The sequence below is a fragment of the Kogia breviceps genome, chromosome 14, assembly GCF_026419965.1.
Source record: "Kogia breviceps isolate mKogBre1 chromosome 14, mKogBre1 haplotype 1, whole genome shotgun sequence".
Taxonomy (NCBI): Eukaryota; Metazoa; Chordata; class Mammalia; order Artiodactyla; family Physeteridae; genus Kogia; species Kogia breviceps.
The window spans coordinates 1,601,031-1,616,679 of record NC_081323.1 but is presented as its reverse complement, the minus strand read 5'-3'; the positions used below and the strand labels follow the sequence as shown (position 1 = coordinate 1,616,679).

Here is a 15,649-nt window from a genome sequence, read left to right as displayed (position 1 = left end):
CCATCATTCTTTCTCAAGTTCACATCAGTCACAAAGTGGCCTTCTGTGGCCATGTGCCCCTCACCTGCTACAGGACACGGGCTGCGATGGAACCCCGGGCCTGGTCCTGGGTCCTTATCTTCACACCTGTCCTTAATAAGGGATGCTGTCCTCCAAACACACAGGGCTTGGTACGTGGCTCGTGGGTGCAGTGGAAACCCGGCCAGCTCCTTCTGTGGTCCTCTGCAGAGACCACCGTCTCCCATGCACGGGCCCCTAGCGCCTCTCTAAAACCCGTCAGAGGCATTATCTTCTGGGGTCCTCACATCCAGCAGTGAGATGGGCAGGACAGCTGTCTTCTCAATCTGGCAAAAGGAGAAACTGAGGCAGGGAGTCCAACCTGCCCAGGGTTTTTCGGCTTCTCAGCTCCCCTCTCTATGTCCCCAGGCTCGGGAGTCTAAGGCTTGGTGATGACCGAGTGGGTGGACCCTGTGGATAGCTGTTGAGGGTGGAGGTGCTGTTCAGGGAGGGGTGTCCCCTCGCATGGAAAACAGACCACACCAGTGGACTCCCGGGCCAAGCTGAGGCTCCACACAACTGCTCCCCCTCTCAGACCTTTCCCAAGTACCCTCCACTCTGGGCAGGACACCAAGGAATGAGTGGCAGGGCCAGCCTTCCTGGACCTGTGCGCCACATATATTTTTAGCCTCTGCCCTGCCCGGGCATTTGCAGTGACCGATGTCCTCAGGGAACTACCCAGCTGTACACCTGGGGGCCCGGTGGCCTCTCAGAGGTCTCCGGGAACTGCCCCCGCCCGGATGCTGGAGCTCAGGATCCAGCTCCCCATTCCGAGGTAGAATCGGCTCCAATTGGTGAGGAATGTGTCCCCACCTCCAGCACACACACACACGATTGTGGCGAGAGGCACAGAACCTGTGACCTTAGGCAAGTCGTGTTCTGGACCTGGGAAGTGGGGGGGAGGAGGACCTCTGCTGTGCAGGGGGACCACCAGGCCATATGGTCGCTGAGGTGGTCAGGAGACCTGGGGTGGCACCAACGCCACACAGGTGCACCCTGGGGAAGCCTGTGTTGTGCTGAGGGAGAGTCCTGTCTCCTGTCCAAGGGCAGGATGCCCCGATGCCTGGAGACCTCTCTTACTGGAGCTGGGCTAACACGGGGGCCTCCGCTGTCCACCCTCTCCTCACCAGCGCGATTCTCCAGGAGCCGAGATGCACTGGTAAATCTTGGCAGATCTATTAAGAAGACTTTTCCATCTTCTCTCCTGCTTCTTCTGTGCTCCCTTTTCTCCAACCCAATACTGTTCTCTTACTGTTGCCGGGTGCTGGTGGAATGGGGGGATTCACAAAGGGCAGGCGGGGCAACGGTCCTGTGCTGGGTCTCAGTTTCCTCTGTAAAATGGGGAGTCCGAGCCTATGTGCAGGTTTGCCGTAAGGTGTTCTCTGCAGCGGCTTTCATTTTTCGTTTGGCACTTACTGTAAGAAATACACTTCACATCTTGATCAAGTACCCACTTAAACACGTGTAAGTGAAATACATGCTTCACAGAGCGAGAGCACTCACTGTGAGATGCTCTCGATCTCGTTCTGTTTCATTTTTATAAAATGCTGGTCACCACTCACCAAGTTCTTTTCAGGACCTAATACTAGTCGCTGATCTGAGGTCAAGAGGGAGAGACAGGCAGAAAGCAAGCGCAGACATAATCAACAATCGAGCAAAGGGCTGTGCAGGCAAGAAGGGGGTCTGGCGAACAGGAGGGGGCGGCCCGTTTCTCCACTTCACAGCGAGGCCTCCGAGCCGGAGCCGGGCAAAGCGGCAAGCAGGCCAGGTCAGGCGGGACTCGGAGGCGCTGGTGGCCGGCTGGGATTTATTTTAAGGGACGCGGAACGCCACCGCAGGTTTGGGGGGAGGGGCGGGATTAAAAGAAAATGCGCTCAGCACCTTATATTTAGCGGCTGACGCGCCCGCAGCGCTCGTTACTCGCAGTTACTACTGCGCCCCACGCGCGGAGCGAGGCCCCCACCTTCACCTCCTGGGCAGTGACCCTGGTCCCCCGCCTTCGCCCTCAGGGAAGAGACCACCCCCCACCCTCTGTCTTCATTCCGCGGGCAATGACCCCGGCCTTGGCCCCTGCCTTCTACCCCGGGTAAGAGAACTCCCGGCCCCACACGTTCACACCAAGGGCAGTGACCCCGGCCCCCCGTCACTCTCCGGGGAAGGGACTCCCCAGCCTTTGCCCCCGGGGAAGGTGACAATGGGGCGCATCCCACCCTTCCGGCCCAGGACGGGGGAAAGCGTCTGGCACGCTGATGTAGAGGGGAAACTGAAACCGGGGAACACGATCCACAGGTTCCCGGCACCCGGGTCCTGAGAAAGACTGCACGCGCGGCGGGTGGAGCTTTGGCGCCCCGCCCCCTCCCTCACACGTGCGGCCCCCCACACCCCTCCCGCGCACGCGCGCTCCGCCCCGGTCGATTCCCACCCCTCCTCCAGGCCCGCCCGCCGAGTCTCGTGCTCCCACCCCGCGCGGGGCCCGCCGGGAGCTAGACGAGAACTGGGGCTGAGAGCAAGGGAAAGCCCGCCGGGGCAGGAGGCGCTTGCTACGCAGGCGCGGAGCGCGGGCCCGCCCCCAGGCCGACAGCGCGGCCATATTTAAAGGGAGGCCGGCGAGGCGAGCCAATGGGCGGCGAGCGTGCGGGGGCGGGGCGTGGCGGCGCAGGACCCGGATGTGGCTGCTGCGACCCCTCCTCCCCCGCGTTCCCCTCCGAGCCCCCGGCCGCGCGCTGTCGTTCCCTCTCTGGTCCCCGCGCAGGCCCTCGGGCGGCGGTGAGGCGGCGCAGAGGCGGAGGAGCGGGCGGCGAGGCGACCGTGCGGAGGCGAGCGGGCCAGGCCCGGCCGGGCGGCCGCCGCCATGAGCGGCTCCTCGGGCACCCCGTACTTGGGCAGCAAGATCAGCCTCATCTCCAAGGCGCAGATCCGCTACGAGGGCATTCTCTACACCATCGACACGGACAACTCCACGGTGGCGCTCGCCAAAGGTAGCGGCCGCCCCAACCGCCCCGCCCCCGCCAACAGCCGGGGCCGCGCCTCCGCCCTACCCCCCCGGACGCCCTTCCGCAGTCCCGCCTCACCCCCCCGGGGCGCCCCCCACATCCAGCCCGCGCCCCCAGGGGCGCCCTGGGCCTCCGCGCAGCTCTCGCCCCTGCCCTCCGGGGCTCGGCCTGTACAATGGGCTCCCCGGGCCCCCGCGGTAGCGTAATTGTGCGCGGCTGGCCCGCCCTGCCCGGGGTTGGGGTGGGGAGGTGGGGGCGGGTCCAGCTCCCGCGGTGCCCCCCCCCCCCGCGGCGTAGCCCACCTCTGCAGGTGGAGGGTCGGCGTTGCTACGCTGTTTTCTCCCCAGCTGCCGGAGGGCGGAGGGGGCGGCTGGCGCCGAGAACCTGGTCCCTGTGGGGGAGGGGTGGGGCGAGGGGCCCGGAGTCTCCCCGGGGCCTCCTCGGAAGGCTGGAGAGCGAGAAAACGCGACTCCTGCAAGCCCTTCTGGAACCTATTAAACAGCTGGGGCCTTGAGCCTGAACAAATAACCACGTTTTAATGGATTCTCCTGTCGGGATAGGAGCGTCGGTTGGCGGCTCCATGCTCCCGTTTAAAGCGTCTTGCTACTCTAATTCAGACGTTTCAGTCTGTGGGTTTACCCTTTTGTGACAGACCACTCCCTGCGGGCGCTGGTAACCACACTGAAGTCCCTGGGAGACCTAGAGAAAGATGGCTGTACTGTGGCTCTGCCGGAGTCCAGAGCCTTTTCTGAGCGTGTTGAGGCAGGAGGTGGGCCCAAAGTTTCTTTGTCTTCATCCTCCAGGGACAATGACTAGTGTCCTTCCCTTGCCTCTTGGAAGTGCTGAGTGCAGCCAGGTCTGCAGAAACCCTGTTTGTTTGATTGGTCTTGTTAGGCTGGAGACACTGGGCTGGACCCCTAAGGCTCAAGGCGCAGCTACGTGCTCCTGTGTGTTAGAGGGAGCCCCCTCCATCCAGGTCGCAGTCAGTTCCCAGCTCTGGGAGTAGCTCCTTCGAAAGCCTAGTATTTAAGTTTTCCGATAGATGCGTTGCTCCAGGACATAGTTTAGTATTGTAAGGTTTTGTGGTCGCTTGTACTCTTGGCTTTTGGCTACATTTGGCCTGAGACCCCCGTTGGGAAACCTGAGGCCCAGCGTAGTCCCTGGTCCTCAGCGGGGGTTGTGCTAGGATTAGATGGAGGCTGCTTCAAGCCCAGCTCTGCCTCAGAGACCTGAGAAGGAGGCACTTGCTTGGGCTCCTTGAACCCTGCCGGTAGGGGTTAACCCCCTAGGAAACCCCTCCGGGAGACCCAGACGCCCACAGACGCTTGTGGTGTGGGTCCGCGTTCTGGACCGCCTTCTCCCATTGTTTCTCTACCAGCTCCTCCCAGGCTGGTCGTGGGCAGCTCCTCCCAGGCTGGTCATGACGCTCAACCTGCTGGCTTTTCTCAGAAGAAAATAGACTCCCCAGTGCTGGTGGGTTGCGAGGCTTCAGTCAAAAAGCAGCTTTGGGTCTGTTTAATCTGCAAAGTCAGATGTGAACGGGGAGGGGGGCGGGATTTGCAAAGCAGACGTCGTTTTGCAAGAGCGCTGGCCTTCCGTGTTTGGAAGGGAGACTGTCAGGCTCTGAATCGTTCCTGGTCGTCTTTGTGCCAGCTGGGGTCTTGTAGGTATTGTCCGTTGATAATCAAGGGGTGGAGCAGTTGAAACGTGGAAACTGCGTGCTGTGGATGGCTCCTACGGAAGGACTGATTGAATGCACTTGGTTGAGGATGACAACATAACCCTTCTTTTTCTCAACCCCTAAGTGAGGTCCTTTGGTACAGAAGACCGTCCCACAGATAGGCCTGCCCCCCCTAGAGAGGAAGTTTATGAGTACATCATCTTCCGGGGAAGTGACATCAAAGACATTACTGTGTGTGAACCTCCGAAAGCTCAGCATGCGCTCCCTCAGGACCCTGCTATTGTTCAAGTAAGTGCGCTGCCCCGTTTCTGCCGTGGGCACCGTCTCTGAGAGGCGCTGGCTTCCACACGGAGCTGGGTGTCATCTGGCCAGAGCGCTCAACTCGAGGAATAGCCTTTTCATGAAAAGCACTTTAACTTCGTCTAGCTGTTGGCGTTCTGTGGGAGGCTTCATCTGCGGCGCGCGCAGGCTGTGCAGTAGAGGGGCCGGCCCAGCGCGATGGGCGGCGCAGGGGGAGCGCTCTTGGTCTTGCCGGCGCCGGGCGCTCGTCCTTTGCCTCGGGTGGGTGGGCCTGAAGCCGGTGGCGCGCTGTGAGTGAGAGTGATGCTGGTAGGGCCTGGGCGCTGCAGGGCTCGCTCTGCCAGCGCCGTCCGGTGACACATGCGGCGCTGTGGGGTGCCGAGTTCGCGGGTGTCACGCCGTGCCCCTGCCTGCCGTGCGACGGTGTGCTCTGCCCAGCATTACTAGGGAGTCCAGGCTGATGTCTTCCTGGCTTGTAAACCTCAACTTTCACCGACTCTCGTGGGGCTCATGCTGCAGGAGGCGGCGGGACAGAGCGTGCTCCCTGTGGGGTGGGGCCTGCACGCTGGGCGGTGTGGGCATGTGGAGAAGCCCCGAGCCAGACTTCTGAAAGGTTTGAGGTGAGCGGCCTTGGGCACTCCAGAAGAGGGAAGTGCTCGAGCCAGGCCTTGAGGGACGAAGGGGCCTCCCGGGAGCGCGGGGAGGTGGAGAGAGGATGCCGCGTGGAGGTAGTGCTCCGGCTACACAGCTGTGCCCCGGCGTGTTGGGGCCAGGGCCCAGGTGAGGACACCATCCTCGTCCCTGGCAGAGCCTGGGCTCCCTGACAGCTGGCAGTGGGGCCATTAGAGGGGTTCATGGAGTTAGGAGAAGGTCGTGTTAGAGTTACCTGGCAGGTGGAGCTGGGGGTGAACGTGGAAAAGGCAGCTCTGAGCCCCTTAGGCCACCCTGGGGGCTCACGCGCCCCTCAGTGCCACCTCGGCCTCCGGGAGCGGGCTGAGGAATCGGGCTGCCTTTCCTGGTCTGCACAGTGCTCTCCAGGCAGGGTGACAGGAGGGCCCGAGCTGCTCTCACCTGTGTGTCTCATTGCTCAGTCTTCCCTGGGCTCGGGCTCGGCCTCCTCCTTCCAGCCACACGTGCCTTACAGCCCCTTCCGAGGGATGCCGCCCTACAGCCAGCTGGCCGCCAGCTCCCTGCTCAGCCAGCAGTATGCCGCTTCCTTGGGTTTAGGTGAGTAACCTTTTTCTACCTGGTAAAGTGCCTGTGCCGTGACATCCAGGAGCGGGGCCAGACCCTGGTGGTGGGGATGCTGTGTTCGTGTCACGTTCAGCTGGCAGTGCACACTGAGCATCTTCTTCAGTGGCCCTTCAGCGAGTTAGAGCGCTTAGTAACTCCTCAGTTGAGTGGAAGAGGCCGCAGGGTGAGTTTTGGAACAGATGAATCGAATCAAAATTCATTTAAAGTGTCAGCTTGTGTCTGGGTGGAAGTTGTGGTATGTCTGGTTCAAAGAAGAAATAACCGATGTGTGTAATTACAGATGAGTTCTAACCATTTGCACATTTGTCAGCCTATAAATATAAAGTTAAACGCAACGCCCACCTATCCTATCCTTTTACCATTCTCGTGTCAGCGCTTTGCTTAAAAATGAAGTCTCCCCTAAGGCTGAGTAAGGTTCGCTTCTACACGCCTGGAGCGAGAGTCAGCCTGGCCGTAGGTTTGCGGCACATTCAGACCGCAGACTCGCAGGCATCACCCCCTTCACTCATACGAGTCACGTGCTTCTAATAGAAGAACCTCGTTGTCTTGATCGCTGCTCCTGGGGTGCGGGAGCCCTTCTCAGCTCAGCTCCCTGTTTCTAGATGAGGCTTGTGTGAGCAAAGTGTCCTATGAAAGATGGCTTGGCTCTTTCCAAGCCTGCTATACACAAGACGAGTTTCTCATTACTTACTTGTGTGCCTTTGTGTTGTGTTTTTTTTTGCTCTTTTCTCCTTTATCTTCTTTTAGAAAAATTGGTAAGCCCTCCAGCCTCAGCCGCGGCTTCCAGCCCTAGTTCTTCTCCATCTCCACAGCCCGTTTCAGAGCTTGACATGTCCTCAGAGTCACATCAGCTCACTTCCAAGGGTAACAGCAGTTTTGCAGAACTGCATGCTGTCTTGCGAGCCATCCTAAGAGCGAGGGGGTAAACCAGTAGACCAGAATGACAGTAGCTGTAGCAGATAATTTGCCAAGCCCGTGGATCAGTTAAACTGCCTCTGTGTGTTTCTGCACGTCATCTTGACTCATTAACTCTCACAGTTTTAAAGAGGGTATTAGAAAGAACCAGCAGCGCACTTTGTTCACTCTCCTGGGTCCAGGGTCTGTCTTGACCTGTACTGTGATTGCCACGTATGGGAAACGTCCCTCTGCACAGAACGCCACTTCCCAGCGTTTCTCCTGGTTCTAAATGCAGTGTAGGTTGCTGGGTAAGACTGCAGGGCGATCCCCCAAGTAACAGGCATGCTGCTCTAGGATCCGTGTGGCACATTCCTCACCCATCCAGGGCGTTCAGCATCGGGGGCCTCCGGTGTCTTTGTGAAATGAAGCACCATTAGAATTGGGTGGCTAGCCTGAGTTGTTGACTGGGTGAGCGGTGGGCCTGATGACCGGCTTGTCCCACCTGTCTGCCGGGTGCCACACCTGTGGGTGGCTTTTTGCCCTTCTGGGCCTTCTCCTTTCACCGGAGGTCTGACGTGAGAGCACCGTGTGCACCGCCCTCACCTCTGCAGAGACTCTGTCCGAGATGATACCTGGGGCTTTCATTATGGCGCACAACTACTGTCAGTCGGTCACTCTGCATGTGTTGCTTTCCTGCATGGATGCCAGTGGATCTGAGTTACAGCGGTCGTGATGGTTTTTTCCCCAGTTAAACGTTGCACAAGATAGTTCATTGTCCTTAGGATCATTTACGTAAAACCGCTCTTAGGGCAAGATAGTCTGACTGATCTTGATCTTTATGAAAAGCAAATGAGCCCGAGATTGTTGCCCCATCCAGTTACAGCGTGAGCAGGAAGCAGCCGCCTTGCTCGGGGGGGCCGTGCTGAGTGAGGCGCTAGGCCGGAGAGACTGGTCTAGGTCAGTGAATGCCCATCGCAGAGGACACTGAAAAGTGCCAGTAGGGGGGCTCGCCTGGCGGTCCAGTGGTTAAGAATCCACGCTTCCACTGCAGGGGGCACGGGTTCAATCCCCGGTCGGGGAGAACTAGGATCCCACATGCAGCACAGCCAAAAAAGAAAAAAAAAAAAAAAAAAAAAAAAATCTATATCTATATCTATATCTATCTATCTCAGTATGTAGGGCCTGCCTTTTCAGTACTTTTGATTCGGTTGTGAGGAATTTCTCAGAGTAATTTCTGACAGTAGTTTCTGTTACATGTTTTAAAACAAAGGTAGACTGTCCAGTCTTCACCGCGTTGGGCTGCCCCTCCGATAATAGTTACTCCGTGGTTAGGGCTCATTTTTTTCTGTCTCAAAAGTCTGTGCACCTCCACCCAGTCCTCAGTTGTCCCGTTTGAACAGTGCCCAGCGGAACGTGGGAGAGGGAAGGGCGGGGATGGCCTGGCGCGTGCGGCACGCCCTTCTCTGTCCTCTTCCTGCGGCAGAGGCCCGTCCCATGAGGGGGACCTCCGCCGAGGCCGGTTCCGAGCACTCCTGTGCTCAGGCTTGGCGAAGCCGTGTGGTGGGAACAGACTCAGTGCAGCGCCGTCCCCAAGGGCAGCCTGGGAACCCTTCGTTTCTTATGATGGGCCTTCACCCGGAGGAATGCAGGCTGTCATTTCTCTGTAGTCAGCTCTCATCACTTCATCCTTTTTGGTTTTATTGTGCCTTAAGCAAAAACGACAGTGTTCTAGAATTTTAACTTCGAAGGCTGAGCACTGCATTTTGTGGAAGATGCCAGACTGGGATGGTTCTTGTCCAGCATGGCCCAGAGCGAAACACATTCTCAGACCGTGAATTCACCGGCATCTCGGGACTGTCGAGCCCCCTCGGGGTTAGAGCTTGTGTGGTTTGGGGGAAGCTTTTTCTAAAACGCTTGAGAGGTGCTTATTGGGCTGGGGTGTTTTTCCCTCTTCCGTATGCCCTAACTGGGGGAGCCTGCTGGCTTTTTCGCTGCCTGGGCTAGACGCAGAGGGGACGGTGCAGGGTGGGGGCTTTGCCTGGGTTCGGTAGAACCTCTCCAGGCGGTTGCCTTCCTCCTGCCGCACAGCCAGCTGGACGAGGGGGTGTGGTCTTCTCCTTGTCTCTGTTATTAACCTCTCCTCCTCCTCAACTCAGGAGCTGGCTTTCCGGCTGTCTCGGTCAGCAAGAGCCCCATGGTGGAGCAGGCTGTCCAGACTGGTTCTCTTGATAACCTGAACACCAAAAAGCTGTTACCTGGCAAGGGCACCGCGGGGATGCAGCTCAACGGGCGCCCAGCCCCGCCAAGCAGCAAGGCCGCCAGCGGTACTTAAATACTCGCTGCCCTGGGGTTTGTTCGTGTTCTCAGTGGCACAGCGCTTCCTGGGGTTCTTTTTTTATCCTTTAATTAGACTCCCCCGCCCTGTAGGCTTTTGCGGGGCCGGCTCTTGCGCCGTCCCCGGTGGCGCCGCCCTGCTCCCATCGCCAGGCTCTGCTCCTGTCCCAGGGCTCTGCTTTCGCAGGCGCTTTGCCTTACTCTTCCTTTTTGCGCCTTAGATGTAGCTCAGCCGGCAGCTGGGCAGACGCAAGGGCAGGTGAATGACGAGAACAGAAGACCTCAGAGGAGGCGATCAGGTAACGGCTGTTGCCACTTGAGTTCCGGGGGGCCGAGAACCACCCAGTCGCGCTCCGCTTACCGCTCCTGCCTGCTTCTCCGCGGGTGACGGTTTCAGGGTGCTGGGCTCGGCGGCAGCTTCGGTGTGCTCTGTCCCCGCTTTGTCTTCTGTCTCACACCGAGTAATGCCGAGTTAGTGGCTTACCAGCCAGGGCTGTCGTTTCCTTCTCACAGGGAACAGACGAACGAGGAATCGCTCCAGAGGGCAAAGCCGTCCAACTAACGTCAAGGAGAACACAATCAAGTTTGAAGGCGACTTTGATTTTGAGAGTGCAAATGCCCAGTTCAACCGAGAGGAGCTGGACAAAGAATTTAAGAAGAAACTGAATTTTAAAGGTTTGAAAATTCGCCCCACCCCAGGAGGGTCCACAGCACAGGTCAAGGAGAGACGGGCAGGGGCAGGGGCCGCTGGGATGGCGGTCGGCGGGGAAACCGTGCCGTCCGAGGAGTTCCCAGAAAGGAGAGGAGTCTCGGCGGATGAGGAGCCGATGGCAGGGCCCGGGGGTGGACGAGGCGAGCAGCCAGAAGAGCTTTCCGCTTAGAGCAGAGCACTCCCGGCCGCCTCCCTGGGGCCCGAGGACAGCTCTTGGGTGGGCCGGCGAGGACCTGTCCCGGTGGAAGGTGCTTTGTCTGCTCCTTGGCGTCTCAGTGCTCTGCTTCTCTGTGTAGACGACCAGGCTGAGAAAGGGGAGGAGAAGGACCTGGCGGTGGTGGCCCAGAGTGACGAGGCCCCTGCTGAGGAGGACCGTCTGGGGCCCAACTGCTACTATGACAAATCCAAGTCCTTCTTTGACAACATTTCCTCTGAGCTCAAGACCAGGTCAGGGGGCCGGGGGGCCGGGCAAGGCCTGGGGGAGCTGGCGGGAAGACACTCTGCCCCCAAACTCTGAGACTGGGGCACGCTCTCCCGGAGACCAAACCCAGCTCTTAGGTTCGAGGCAGATCTCTGAGGCTCACGTTTTTACCGTAGTGGGTACGTCAGGCCCAGCGGTGCCAGCGGTAGGTGGTGGTGTGGGAAGCCCTGGCAGTCGCTGGCACTTGAGGGATGTGACCCAGGTCCCGGCCCCTCTTTGCTCAGCTGCCCCTTTCTCATCAAGAAGGGCCGGACCACCCTTGCCACCGTGTCGACGTCCCCGTCTGTATCACCTCGCCTGGCTCTGCTGCTTGGTCTGACCGTGGTGGCCTGAGGCCTTGCTACCTGAGGCAGCTGACTGGAGTGTCTCCAGTATTCTTTCACCCACCGGATTTCTTGAGGCTGGGGACTCTGTCACGTGCTTTGTTTATAGCACCCAACAGCCGGTGCTCAGATGTTACCTGAGAACCAGCTAGACAGTGAACGAAGTCTACAGGATGGGCACCCGGTGTGGGGACTCGGGTCCATTCGTTCGCAAATGGAGTAGCACAGACGCCGCGGGCGCTGGGGGAAGAGCAGGAGGCAAGCCGGGAGGTTCCTGTTCCCCCCGCCACCCCTCTTACGTTCGGGCAGGGGAACGGGAACAAGAAAAGGAGATCACACCTCGCAGCGAGGTGGGAGAGGTCGGGGCGTGTGTTGGGTGTGAGGAGCCAGTGGGAGGGTGAACGCAGGACGGGTGCAAGACGGAGGCGGGCACATGCTCCTGCTGTGTGGCTGGAGCGGAGCCGGGGCGGGGGGCGGTCAGGGAGGAGCACTGAAGATGGGACGGTCCCTGCCGGGCTTTGTAGGTCACGGTGACAGCTGGCCTGGGGAGAAGGCAGTGCTATCAGAGGTTTCACCGCTGCCTTGTGGAGAGTGGGCAGAGGTGGGGCAGGCATGGCAGCTCGGTGGTCACGTCAGAGGCTTTGGGGTAGTGGGCAGTGCTGGAGGAGGGGAGAGAGCCTTGGCCTCTGACACGCCCTGAAGGTTTGCTGATGGGCTGTGAGGAGAGCCTGGATGGCTGAAGGCTGCGGTTGCTGCTGCTTGGAGTGAGGAGGTCTGGGGGGGCAGCAGATCAGGAGTCGGGCTGCGTGTGTTGCGTGAGAGCCGCCTGTGAGCAGGCCCGTGGCACACAGTTGGACACCGGGGGGTCCTAGCTGGAGGTTCAGAAACGAGCGCTGGCAGCGTTGGTGCTGCGTCTGCACCTCCCCCAAAGCGTACACGTCGTAGCCTTGGGGACCCAGTTCCACTTAGCCCGGCGCCCTCCTCATCTCTGGAGACTCACCTGCAGGGGTCCGTGATCTGCTCCGGGTCTCGGAGCCCGCACAGGCCCTGGGCCTAGCAAGCAGGGAGGGCTTCCTTCGTAGCGCGCTGCTGTCGCGTGCTGGCCTTAGATGACGCGCACGTGACAGGTTTATACTGAGCAGCCCGTCCAGTGGGAGACAGGCCTGGTTGGAGACGGGGCCGGGAGCCCCTGCGGTGTTGAGTCTCGGGCGCCAGGGTCCTGACGGGATCGGCCCCCAATGGCTCCAGCGACAAGCCACCAGCCGTCCATCTGGCCGTTCCCCCTCCCCAGGCTGTGTGAGGCTCCGAAAGCTGTGAGGAGGTGCCTGCTGTAGTGGGTCTCACGCTCCTTGTCTTGGTTCAGTTCCAGGCGGACGACGTGGGCTGAAGAGAGGAAGCTCAACACGGAGACCTTCGGGGTGTCGGGAAGGTTTCTTCGTGGCCGTAGTTTCCGTGGTGGATTTCGAGGGGGCAGGGGCAACGGTGCAACCCGTCGTAACCCAACTTCCCACAGAGCTGGGACTGGCAGGGTGTAAGGAGGCAGCCGAAGGCGAGTGAGGGGGGCCCTGGGGTCCTTGAGTGGGAGGGCATCTGGGCGGGGCTGCCCAGGTAGGAGAAGCCTCTTCAGGAGGAGCTTAGGAGCCGGTGAGCGTCGGTGTCGAGGCCAAACTGAGGCCCCGACCCTCGGAGTGAGTCCCCGGGGGCTCCTGGGGGCGGTGGGACCCAGGCCCCGGGGTTGTCAAAGTGAGGCTCCGGGTGCAGGAGGGCTGGGGGCTCCGCACTCCGGGGTGGTCAGGAAGGAGAGACGGTGACAAGCCAGGTCTCCGCTCCAGCCTGGCCTCGCAATGACCTCGAGTCTGCCTTTTTAACTAGGTCGAGGGTGACGCGTGCGCCCCTCAGGGGCCGGGCGGGAGTGGGCTTCGGGTGGGACCTGGAGCTGCCTCCCCGCCCCCAGCGTGAACAGAAACGGTGACCCCGGGTTGTGATGGGAAGGTCTGGGAAGCCCCGGCCTGACTTGGGGCGGGAGGGAGGTTGAGCAGCCCCTGTTCTTCCTTCACGGTGCCGGGCTCAGGCTGGGGAGCTGCCTGGATGTGCTCACTGGGTGCTGTGTCTCCTCCTCGCAGGCCCTTGCTGAAGCGGCACAGACGCCACACTGTGTCTACGAGGACGTTGGAAAACGCTGCACTTACTGCGGGAGCCGTGGGTCACTTTGATTACTGAGTTTGGAACATTCCCATGCTACTGCTTATGTTTTGGACTGAACTTGGACATGGTCTGAGTTAGAACCACTTTTTCGGGGGGACGTGTATATGGGAAACCTCTTTGAGGTATCTTGGCCTATTTTTCCTTTTTAGTTGCGCACAGCCTGATTCTAAGGTTTTGGTATTTTGCAGAAAGGTTTCTAGAGCGAAAGCGTGATCCTCACTTTGACCTTTTCTGGACAGCTTTGATTTTTAACGTGGAACCAAATCCCATTTGGCAAATGCAGCAGCCGAGTGCATCTCTGTAATCCGGCTGGCCGCTGGTGCTGCTGGTCTGGCACCCACTGCCACAGGTGGGGCCTAGGAGCCAGGCATGGCCAGCATGGGGGTGCCTAGGGCATGGAAAGTGGGGTGTCCCACGGATCATGTTGTAGAAGCAAACCAGACGACCCTGACATCCCAAGCGGCGACGTCAAGGTAGAGGGCTGGCGGGGTCAGGGTTGCTGGAGGCTAGGACGGGGCCCTGAACGGGAGGGAGCTGGGAGCTGTCACTTGGAGTGTGGCTTCCATAGGAATCGGGGTTGGGGGTGAACGCCCAGGACGAGCTCCTCTGCGGCGTCCCTCTCCCTGCCGGTCCCCGACCCAGGCCGGTCAGCGTTGGACTCCGGCCGAACACCGTTCGGTGTCTCATCCACTTGGAAATGAGCCAGTCTTTTTTGGTTTTTTTTTTTTTTGCAAGGTCGGTTGACCGAGAGCATATTTCCTCTCAGTTGTAAATAGTTCTGTGTTTTTGTTTTACTGGTGGGTGGAGGGAGGGTGGGGAATATAAATTTGTTGCATGAACAAAGGGATCGAGACCTTCAGTAGAAGCATGCGTCCCTCTGACAGGGCACCTTGGCGCGCATAAGCACCTTGGTAACTAAATCCCTTAGGCGTAACGGTTTTAGTTCTGTATCAATTAAGTTACGGTAAAAGCTTAGGTTTATTTTTGTAGGAATTAATGGCTAAGAATTAGAACATAGCAATGCGGCTGCTCTGTTGGAGCAATGTAAACTTGTAATTATAAACATGCAAACCTTTAAAACCCTCTTCTTCTCTGCTCTGAAAATAAACAATCCTGTTGACTCTGTTGCCCGAGTTACATCATGGCTCACATGCCTGTCCCAAGGTAGGTGGTGTGTGCTGTTCAGATCTGGGGGACATCTGGCACTCTGGAGTGAGACCTGGCCAGTCTGGGTACAGGGCAACGAGCCAGGCTCTAGGTTACTGAGAGCCACCCTCCCGGGGTGAGTGCTGCTGCTTTCCAGATACTCTGGACACTAGTTTAGAGAACCTGCTTCGGAAGTGGTCTATTCGCTGCCGTAATACAGCTTCCAAGCTCCCCAGAACTTTCATGTTGTTGATGCCTTAGAACCTGTTACAGGGCTGGACCCTGGGACTACAGAGGAAAGCCAAGACTTGGCTGGTTTCAGACTGAAAGCATGTAATTTCACTGCAGTGGGTTTCCAGATGGTTTTTTTTTTAATATAAATTCATTCATTTTTGCCTGCGTTGGGTCTTCGTTGCTGTGCGCGGGCTTTTCTCTAGTTGCGGTGCGCGGGGGCCACTCCTCGTTGCGGTGCGCGGGCCTCTCATTGTGGTGGCCTCTCCTGCTGCGGAGCACGGGCTCCAGTAGTTGTGGCACACGGGCTCAGCAGTTGTGGCACACGGGCCCAGTTGCTCTGTGGCATGTGGGATCCTCCAGGGCTCGAACCCATGTCCCCTGCGTTGGCAGGTGGATTCTTAACCACTGCACCACCAGGGAAGTCCTCCAGGTGATTTTTAAGAAGCCATCTCAGGACTAAGGCCCACCTGGCCATCTGTGAGTGATTCGGGCTGAGAGGAGGACCAGACAGCAGGCCAAGTTGGCCTGTGACATCTGGATGCAGCCTTGTGTCCTGGCCAGCTTCCTTTTCCAGGCTGTCTACCACTCTCCAACAGATCCTGAGCACTGCTGGTAGTTTCAGAATTTAACAAACTCTTAGCAACCTTCCATTTTTTTGCTAACATCTTTGACCAATTAAAAATAAAAACCTTCCATAGCTGACCTGCTACATGCAACTGGCCTTAGCACTAATTCTAAACTAGGTAGGTGACCCAGTACTCAGGCTAAACAGGTATTTCTCTGCTAGAGATTCTAAATAGTTAAGTCACAGTTTACCACCTATGACTAACCTTGCTATTAAAACTTTAAACTGACAATCATTGTGACGATTAGACACTTTAGGCTAAGTTTAGAATGTACCTGGGCCTCTTTACCCATTTATTTTGGCCACGCCGCGTGGCTTATGGGATCTTAGCTTCCCTACCAGGGATTGAACCTGGGCCCTCAGCAGTGAAAGCACCAAGTCCTAACCACTGGACCGCCAGGGATACG

The 15,649-nt window shown here is 58.6% G+C and overlaps 1 protein-coding gene across 3 annotated transcripts; it reads left to right on the top strand.

Moving 5' to 3' along the window:
- The first annotated feature begins 2,840 nt into the window (after nt 1-2,840).
- Nucleotides 2,841-14,370, top strand: LSM14B (LSM family member 14B). 3 transcript variants are annotated; one of them, XM_059037564.2, is made up of 10 exons: nt 2,841-3,035; nt 4,856-5,019; nt 6,123-6,258; nt 7,033-7,149; nt 9,339-9,506; nt 9,738-9,815; nt 10,030-10,191; nt 10,525-10,675; nt 12,396-12,581; nt 13,156-14,370. In XM_059037564.2, the coding sequence occupies exons 1-9, from the start codon at nt 2,909-2,911 to the stop codon at nt 12,565-12,567; spliced, it is 1,275 nt and encodes a 424-aa protein (XP_058893547.1). In that variant the 5' UTR covers nt 2,841-2,908; the 3' UTR covers nt 12,568-12,581; nt 13,156-14,370. The 3 variants fall into 3 exon arrangements, with proteins under 3 accessions (XP_058893547.1, XP_066868667.1, XP_058893548.1); XM_067012566.1 differs by lacking the exon at nt 10,525-10,675 and having other exon boundaries at nt 13,156-13,248; XM_059037565.2 differs by lacking the exon at nt 9,738-9,815 and having other exon boundaries at nt 13,156-13,245.
- Nucleotides 14,371-15,649: the final 1,279 nt, after the last annotated feature.

Coding starts and splice junctions, on each gene's coding strand:
- LSM14B (XM_059037564.2), top strand. CDS start 2,909: ATGAGCGGCTCCTCGGGCACCCCGTACTTGGGCAGCAAGATCAGCCTC. Junction 3,036..4,855: donor CACGGTGGCGCTCGCCAAAG/GTAGCGGCCGCC, acceptor TCAACCCCTAAG/TGAGGTCCTTTGGTACAGAA. Junction 10,676..12,395: donor TCCTCTGAGCTCAAGACCAG/GTCAGGGGGCCG, acceptor GTCTTGGTTCAG/TTCCAGGCGGACGACGTGGG.